Raw genomic sequence first — 9,413 nt, 5'->3', positions numbered from 1 at the left:
AATTAAGGAATTAGGCTAATGTAATCTAATAATATTTTTTAATATTTAAATAGTATATTTAATAATATAGTTTATATTATATAACCTGTTGGATCATTTTAGCTCCTTAAACTAAACCAAACAAACTCTTATTTGAATCAAACATTTTTAAAAAGTCTTTAAATGAATGGTTTTACTTTAGCGATTCGTGCAGAGAAGTCTTCAAGGTCACGGTTTCATCAGCAACCTGTCGTTCAACTTTCGGTTGTAGTGTCTCCCCCTCTGTGGGACAAATTTCAGTCTCTGACATCGCAGCACATTCTGATTGGTCGAGAGGGCAAACACCCCCAAATCGTGTGAGTTACGTCGTCAGAGCGCGCCGCTCTCCTCTCAGCAGCTCTCCGACTATCATGGCGGCTTACAGAAGCGCTGCAGGCTTTCAAAGAGTTTTGCATGCTGTTAAGGTGAGCGTATGATATCCGAAATCACCTTATGAAAGAAAACATCCAATTGGACTAATCTGATGACTTGTCAGAGTTATGTACGAAGCATCGCAGCTCTATCTGACTCTGCGTTCTGACTTGTCTTAAAAAGATCAGCAAGAATGTTCATTTGGTTTGACACTAAACGTTCAACGGACAGTTTTTTGATTGGTAATTGTCAAGTATAAGGATAAATCATTTCTCTTTATACGTATGTGCGTTGTTATTCATTGTTGCTGTTGCTGTGATAGAAAGCAAATGTCAGTAGGCTATCACTAATGACTGTGATGTTATGTCAATGTCAAAAGGATTTTAGTTGTTTTCGCTTGCTGATTGAGCTCTGATGCCAAAAATAGTTGTGATCTGGACATTAAATAGACTTTTGTCTGTTTAGTTATTATGTAATGACACTGTCTATTGTGAAATCCGACATTCTTGTGACCGAAGCTCGCTAATAATACCTTAGTAGCAGCTTGCGTTTTTGAGATTTAAGGAAAGTTTGTTTTAATATTCACACACTTGCACATTGACAACTTGTGACTCGGCATGGGCCAGTATAAGTTTCTGACGATATGATAACTTTAGATTAAAGTACCACTCACGGTATTGTTATTACTGCTCTAAAATAATTTTTTACATGCATAGGTAAAAAAAAACATTTCTCCATTGAACACAATATATTTTATTTTAGGAAACATTTATAATATTTTAACATTAACTTAACAGTAAACATGTCATGCTGAATAGTTTAAATAAATCCTTGACTTCTGCTCTTCATTAAATTTCAAAAACACAGATTTCTTTACAACACTTAAAAAATACATAAAAAACCTTTACATATACCTTAGTAACGGTATAACAGAAAATTTGAGCAGTTTTAAAACCTTGACTTTTCCAAACCATGGTAAACCTTGAAACTGGTTATCATCCCATGCCTACTTGTGACACTGTCCCTATTGTTTACCATGCTACTTTTAAGCAAGTATGGCTTTAGCATTGGCTGCTAATATGATTCCCATATTTAGAGTCTGAAAAGAATGCTTTTCTGAAATTATATTATTAAGGAGAAAGTCTGCATGTGCAAATATGAAACCAACTTTACCTCAGTCTATTAGTGTGCTTCTATCATTAATGATAGTCTCGCAGAATGTTTCATAGTGTAAATCACAAAACCAAAAATGTATAATTGAGAGAACTTTTCAGCTAGTGAGCAGTTTTTATAAATTTACAAATAAAGCAACAAATGTCGTTGTTCAGATTAATAATAATAATAATAAAAAACTTTAAACTTTTCACATCTTATTGTGAAAACACAGTTAAGTGAAACTTTAATACTGCATTATAATTAGTCATTATTTGTGCAATTATGAATTAACAACCTATATTTTTTTAAAACTATTTTTAAATCAAATTCACTTATGTGATGTATTTCTGCTCTGTTTTGGCATCACAATACACAATAAATAAATGATTAACATCTCTCTGTCTTTCAGCATGTCTGTTTTAAGCAAAGGTGTGGTGTTATAATCTGCCAGTACTCTACGGTGATTGAGCCTAATAACAAGGTAAATCTGAGAAAAGAAAAAGAATCCGTTGATTTCATGAATTATTGAAATTTTTAAATTGTATATTTTTTCTTACTTAAATCCCTTACACCCTTTTCAAGGTGCTATTTAGTTGTTGTTTTTTGGATGTATAATATTTTGGCCACTGAGATCTTGTATTGACTGTGCATCTACATCCTATTTATCACTGCTTCTTGGAATAATGATTTAAAATCTTTATATCGCTAAATCTAATTTTATTTACAGTAAAAACACTTTAATAAATGAAATAATACTGTATTTTTTTGTTGCAATAGAAAAAACTTTTCTGTTTTAGCAACTGGCATTATTCTAGTGTTCAGTGTCACAGACCTAATTAGGTGCAATCATGCCCTATTGAAAATATCAAAATTTAAATTATAATTAGTAAAATGTTTCCACATACTAGTAAAACTTATAATCACAACATTTAAACAATTGTCTAAATTCTGCTCTGACTTGTACAGTGTGTTCCCCTGTACAGCCTGTTGAAATACACTACTTCTAAAAAAGCTGTAGAAATAACTAAAATGTAAAAAAATAAAATAACAGATTTTGTTCTTCATCATAGACATCACTGAATTGATAAAGTGTCAGTAGAGACAATAATTCAGTTGTTTACCAATAAAAGTTATGTTTTCTTTATAATAACCATTGAATCAGGATAAACATGTTAAGCAGCAAAATGCGTTTTATATTAAGCACGAGGGCTGGACAATATTAGAAAAAATTGACATTGCAATATTTTTTTTTTCTCTGCGATAGATATTGCGATATAAATACAATTTCACCGGATGACTTAAATATCTCTATTTGGAAAGTCATAACTTTAGATTTATTGGGATGATTTTGTAGGGGAGTGAAATATAAATATATTTTATGTATGTTAGTATATACATATAATAAACAAACTACCGTCATAAAAGAACACAATTGAACAAATATTAAAGTGAAATAAACAGTGCTTTATGATTTTTAGAAGTTGAATAATTAAATGTAAAATATCATTGCAAAGTCTTCATCCTATTAAAATGTTTTAAACTTTCTTAAAATGCTCACAAAGCCACAGGCCTTAAAACACTTTCCTTCTATTGTGATTCTGCAGTGACTCCACAAATCCTATGTGTTTTGACCTGTGCTTTATGGTCAATTATAATCCCAACTCAACATTGCATATCGAGTGATGTAACTATTGTAGATGCACACATTGCGATATCAATGCTCAAACGATATATTGTGCAGCCCCATTAAGCACCAACAATATTCGAAAAAGATTGAGCACCAAATCACCATATTAGAATAATTTTTGAAAAATTATGTTACACTGAATGAATCACATGTTAAATAAATTAAACTATAAACAAGTTGTAATAATATCGCACAACATTCCTGTTTAATTGAATCTTTATAACTCGGCTAATGAATTTGTGGTTAGCATAAAAGACAAAAAAATGTAAATCTTAAGTTTTTTATTATGTTTAGTTTTTTCATTAATTTTAAATGTCTCTGCATTATCGTTAATTGGAAAACCCCACCCAATATGTGTGTATTGGTCTTGCAATCATAGACTCATCAATCATTGATTTTAGTAATGACAGCAACAAGTGGCATTTGAAAAGTTGAGCATAGGAGATCTATTTATATATACTGGTTATTTGTTAAGTCAGAATTGTCATTTCATCACCCCCTACACTCTCAGTCTATAAAGTCAAAATCCTTTTGCATTCATGCAGCTTTGATGTGCCATTCTCTAGCAATCAGCCTTTTGCCTGGAGGGGCTGAATGTATGTGTGTTTGTGTGTTGTGGAATTGGGGGTGTAGCAATAGGAGCAGACTGGGAAATATGCTTTGAGTTTAAGAACGTGTTCTTGGGATACATGTTGCCTTAGGCTCATCTTGACACATGGTTTATGGGCAGACACTTCCTTCAGTTTTTTCCATAAATTGTTTACACATGGCAGACAACATTAGCAAACACTCATGCTTTGATCTTTTAGGGCGCACAAACATCTACTTAACAGTTGGAATCATCTAGAGATCTCCCTCATTAGAACTTGAGAAAGTTCATTGCACTTCATGGGCAGTGGATTTGCTGTATTTCTATCACTACAACAACCTAGGAACAACACTGTAGCAAGCAAGAACCCCCCTTGCAGCATAGCTACATCCTAGCAACTATTGACAATACTATAGTTACTATAGCAACACCTTTGCAAATCTTATCTATTCTATTTTTTTCTGTCTATCTTCATGTCTTCGTCTTTTTGTTTGTGTATCTTTCTTTATTTGCCTGTCTGCTTATCTATACGTGTCTATCTTCATGTCTGCCTGCTTATCTGCTTTCTACTGTAATTCTGTCTGTCTGTCTGTCTGTCTGTGTATCTGTCTATCTGCTTGTCTGTCATTTTTCTGTTTGTCTTTCATTCTCTGTATGTCTGCTTATTTATGTGTCTATCTTCATGTCTGCCTGCTTATCTGCTTTCTACTGTATATCTGTCTGTCTGTCTATTTGCCTATGTATATATCTGTATTCCTGTCTTTGTCTATCTGTCTATCCTCTGTCTATCTACTTGTATTTCTTTCTTTCTTTCTTTCTTTCTTTCTTTCTTTCTTTCTTTCTTTCTGTATGTCTGTCTGTCTGTCTGTCTGCCTGCTTATCTTCATATGTCTATGTTCATGTCTCTGTCTTCTTATCTGCTTTCCACTCCATGCCTGTCAGTTTGTCAGCTTGTTTGCTTGCCTGCCTGCCTGCCTGCCTTTCTGTCTATATATCTGTCTGTGCGTCTCTGTCTATCTGTCTGTGTTTACTCGTCTGTTTGTCCGTCTGTCTTTTTCTGTCTATCTACTTGCCTTGTCTTTTTTGTGTATCTTTCTTTCTCTATTTGTGTGTCTGTCAAAATGTCTATCTACAGCATGTCTGTCTACTTGTATGTCTGTCTGCCTGCTTTTTTAACTATATATCTCCATCTGTCTCCATATGTCCATCTGTCTAGCTTTCTGCCTGCCTTTCTGTGTTTCTGTCCATTTGTTTGTCAGTCTGTCTATTAATTTGTCTGTGTGTCTGTCTACTTGCATGTCTGTCTTTCTGCCTATCTGTGTTTATTTGTGTGTGTGTGTGTGTGTGTGTGTGTGTGTGTGTGTGTGTGTGTGTGTGTGTGTGTGTGTGTGTGCGCGCGTGTGTATATATATATATATATATATATATATATATATATCAAATTTCAAATTTCAATCTTGTAAATCTGCTTTCAAACTACTTAATTTTTATTTTTCAAATCAACATTTTTTTACTAGTTTAATTGAATGTTTACGGTTCTGGGGTGGCTAAAGTCAGATTTGGATGTTTTTTTTTTTTTTTTTTTTTTTCCTTCAGCTCGGCACTTGATTACTTGATTTTTATCTGTTCGCTCTCTTGTCTCGTTCTCTTCATTTTCTTGTCATCTGGAAAGCAGCGTGTGGTGTGTAGCACAACTTTCACTTACAGCTAAATGAGTTAGGCTTTAGTCAGCGTTAGAGCACACACACATTGTGGACAAATCAAGTGTTGACAAAACAAATGTCTTAATCGCTCTGTTCCCCTTTCCTTTCCACAGACCTTTGATAAAATCCTCATTGCAAACAGAGGCGAGATCGCCTGCAGGGTAAGTGAGTGTGTGCTCTTTAGTGTGTTTAAGGCAAAACATTAGATTTGTCTTTAGGCCATTTTCCTTTTTTTTTAATGGTGAAGTCCTACATCTGTGGCATGAATGACTTGAGCCTCCAGAGCATTTTTACTTTTCTGAAATGTAGACATTCATATTCATGTGCAGTGAAATGTCTTAATTCCCTTTTTTATTTATAAACACAGGTGATTAAAACATGTAGGAAGATGGGCATCAAGACAGTTGCAGTTCATAGTGATGTGGACTCCAGTGCGGTGAGAATAACAAATTTTTAAATATATCGTAAATATAGACAAGTGCAGTAAGGCTCAGAAGTCTAAAAACATACATCTAATTTAAAACTGCAAATAAATAATTAGCAAATAAATCATATAATTTCAAGACAAATTGCAGTAACTTAATTTCTGAGATTCAACTTTTGGTTGATTATATTATATTGGACTTTGTTTTAATATACAGTTGAAGTCAATATTAGCCCCCCTTGAAATTTTTTTTCTCAATCTCAAATGATGTTTTTCGATAAGAATAAAGGCAGTTTTAATTTTTTTAAGAACCATTTTAATGTCAAAATTATTAGCTTATACTTTTAAGCTATATTTTTTTTACTAAACTATATATTTTTTGATAGTCTACAGAACAAACCACCATTATACAACAACTTGCCTAATTACTCTAACCTGCCCAGTTAACCTAATTAACCTAGTTAAGCCTTTAAAAGTCACTTTAAGCTGTATAGAAGTGTCTTAAAAAATATCCAGTAAAATATTATTTACTGTCATCATGGCAAAGATAAAATAAATAAGTTATTAGACATAAGTTATTAAAACTATTATGTTTAGAAATGTGTTGTAAAAAATAAACAGGGGGCTAATAATTCTGACTTCAACTGTAACTTGACATTTTTTTAGAATGTTTTTAAGGAATAGTTTTAGAATTTGGGTCAGATATGAAGTCGTTTTTTTTCTTATCGTGCTGTTATGGATTAGTTTATTTTCATGTTTTAAACTGTTTGGTTTTTGCTGTGAATTTTTAAAGATTTTGAATCAAATAAATTATAGATTTTTATGTGGCTTTCATGGATCTGGCGTGCTGCGGTTATAAAAAGAAAAAATTAAAAAGATGTGCCAAATACCCATAAATGATTAAATTCATAGTAAAAAGTACAGTATAAAAAATTGAAATGAATAAAAATAAAATTAAGGCATCATTTACTTGCTTTCACAAGGTTTCAAACTGCACGATTAACTTTTTTTTCTGCAGAAGACAAAAAGTATTTGAAGAATGTTGGTAATCACAGTTTGAACTGAACATTTAGACATTTCTTATAATATTTTTAATATATAAAATCCACAAAAGTCAAGCGGATTTGTAAAAGAGTAGGTAAATGATGGGAGAGTTTTCAATTTTTTTCAAATGTTTTAATTAAAAAGTTTGAACTATCCTCAAATTTATTCACTTTTAATTCGATAAATTTGTTATGCTGATAATATCACTGAATTAAAGTTATTGCATTAAATTAGAGAAATGTAAATTATTTAACTCCTAGGGCCTATCATGGACTTTATATTGTGGTTGATAATTCATTAAAATGTTCACAAGAGAATACATTCATAATGCAAATGCAAATGCTGTACAGGCATTCTGTGAGGCATTTGAAATGAATAAATGGATTTGCCGAAGCAGGCCAGTCATCTGGAGGCAACCTGGTACTAATATCTAAATTAGACCCTAGTACACTTTTACAAGCGTAGCAAGATAAGCACGAAGCTTTTGCTCTTCTCACCTTTATCTTTTCATGGAGTGTAATCCTCTGTTCCCATGATTGATAGCTGTCAGTTTTCTCCCCCTCCTATTCCATATGCATGAGAATTTGATAGAGGCAGTGTTTTAAACTCTGCTCGCCCCCCCCGCTGTGTTCTGTGCTGGATTGGGGGAATGAAGAGGGGGGGTAGAGGTGGGGATCTTTTGCATTTGATTTGCAGCCGCTAAAGAGCATCTAAATGAAGATGTTTAAACAGAGCAGTGGGGGATAATCTGGACTCTGTATGGGGGAACAAATTGACATTAGAAGTCCGTATACTGACCCCAGGATTGGTGTTGTCAAATATTTTACAAACAGAATGCTGCTTTCAACCCTCATTGGACTCTTTACCCCTTGTAATGGCTTTTCTTTAAACTTGGATTGGAAATGGATTTACTAATTTGGCGTTTGTATAAAAGTGTTTCTTTAAAAGGAACAAAGCCACAGGCTGTCTCTTTGGTTAACCGTGTAGGTGCTGACAGAAAAGTTTATTAGCCTCCCGAAAACAAATGGTGGGAAGCTGTCAAGTTTTGCACCGCATTAAGCATCTCGGACAGAATGCTCGTTAGACACACTGACAATAAAAACACGTCTAGATATTTCTCTGCGCGATTAAAACAAAAATAAACAAACAAATTCATGATTTTTTTGAATTAACGCTAACAAAAGTTCAGAGTTTACAGTTTAAATGGTTTGGTAGTGTATTATGGGCTGGCTTGTTAGTGTTGCAACTGTGCACCATTTTTGCGCAAGCTCCTGTTTACGTCAAGCTCGTTAAAAGTCAGTGAAAACGACTCTGCGTCTCCCTTTTTACACATGTGTGGAAAACATTAGCAGAGAAGCAGCAGTTGGCTAGCGAGTCTTTTCCAAACCTCCCCTGTTGATGCAGTTGTCAATATTAATGCTTCCCCATTGTGAGGTCTGTCACTCCGTCAGCTCACTGTCACAGTTGCTTCACACCGTGTGTGACGACATCTTGGCCACACAGGCAATGGATTTGAGAGGAACTGACTGGTAGCAATGAAAATGAGTGCGTTTCAAATTTCAGAATCTAGGTTACTTCACCAAACAAATCAGAAATGAATAAAAGATGAAAAACAAACCTTTCACATAATTTCACATTATTTTACATAAAAAAAATAAATAATGTGAGTAAATGAACTAAAGAAAGCTTTTGACAGTTACGATGTACTTAACAGTTGTTTTCTAGATGTACATTTCCACATACTCTAATTAATATAGACTATAATACCACTGTTTAAAAATGCATAAAAAACAGCAACCCAATACTATAAACCCCTTTAGTGTAACAGCCTAGTCAGTATTGAGATCATTAGTTTGATTTCTAGAAAATTAAGCACACTGGAACTGATAATTGATATATGATAGATAAAAAAAAAACGAATCCTAATGGACTAGACCTTTCTTGGATGCTGCTTTTATACCAAATCATAATTACAGTCACCTGTTGGTATCACCTGTTTCAAATCACATCATTAATTAACCAGTTTATCTGATTACTAGCCCTCAACTGCTCCTGTCCCAACTTTTTTTGGATTGTGCTTCAGGTCTGAATGACAAGAAAGACTGTATATTAAAACAGAAATGAACTTGACCAGACAAAACATGAAATATTTTGTGTTCATATTGTCTGCAATGAAATAAAAGTCAAAAGTAAATTTAGAAATAACTACTTTTTTATTTGCGTTTTCCATACTGCCCCAACATTTTTCACATTTGGGGTTGCATAAGAAAATACAATATATTCATAAATAAAATGTTTACAAATAAATAATAAGAACTAAAGTAATTATCTATTGTTAAAATACCATTGCTAAAAACCCAGTCCTATAATAGCAATGCTAAAATAACAATGGCAGTTTTATATCCACTTTACTGTCAGTTT

At 33.2% G+C, this 9,413-nt stretch overlaps 1 protein-coding gene across 1 annotated transcript in view; it reads left to right on the top strand.

The window, feature by feature from the left end:
• The first annotated feature begins 345 nt into the window (after positions 1–345).
• Positions 346–9,413, top strand: part of pcca (propionyl-CoA carboxylase subunit alpha) — a 91,168-nt gene continuing 82,100 nt past the window's right edge. The window contains exons 1-4 of the mRNA XM_056458662.1: positions 346–443; positions 1,955–2,026; positions 5,638–5,685; positions 5,892–5,960. Of these exons, the coding sequence (XP_056314637.1) occupies positions 390–443; positions 1,955–2,026; positions 5,638–5,685; positions 5,892–5,960 (243 nt within the window). The 5' untranslated portion in view covers positions 346–389. The remainder of the gene's footprint in view (positions 444–1,954; positions 2,027–5,637; positions 5,686–5,891; positions 5,961–9,413) is intronic.

The sequence above is a fragment of the Danio aesculapii genome, chromosome 1, assembly GCF_903798145.1.
Source record: "Danio aesculapii chromosome 1, fDanAes4.1, whole genome shotgun sequence".
Taxonomy (NCBI): domain Eukaryota; kingdom Metazoa; phylum Chordata; class Actinopteri; order Cypriniformes; family Danionidae; genus Danio; species Danio aesculapii.
Note: the sequence above shows the minus strand (reverse complement) of the source record. Positions and strands in the feature narration are given on the sequence as shown.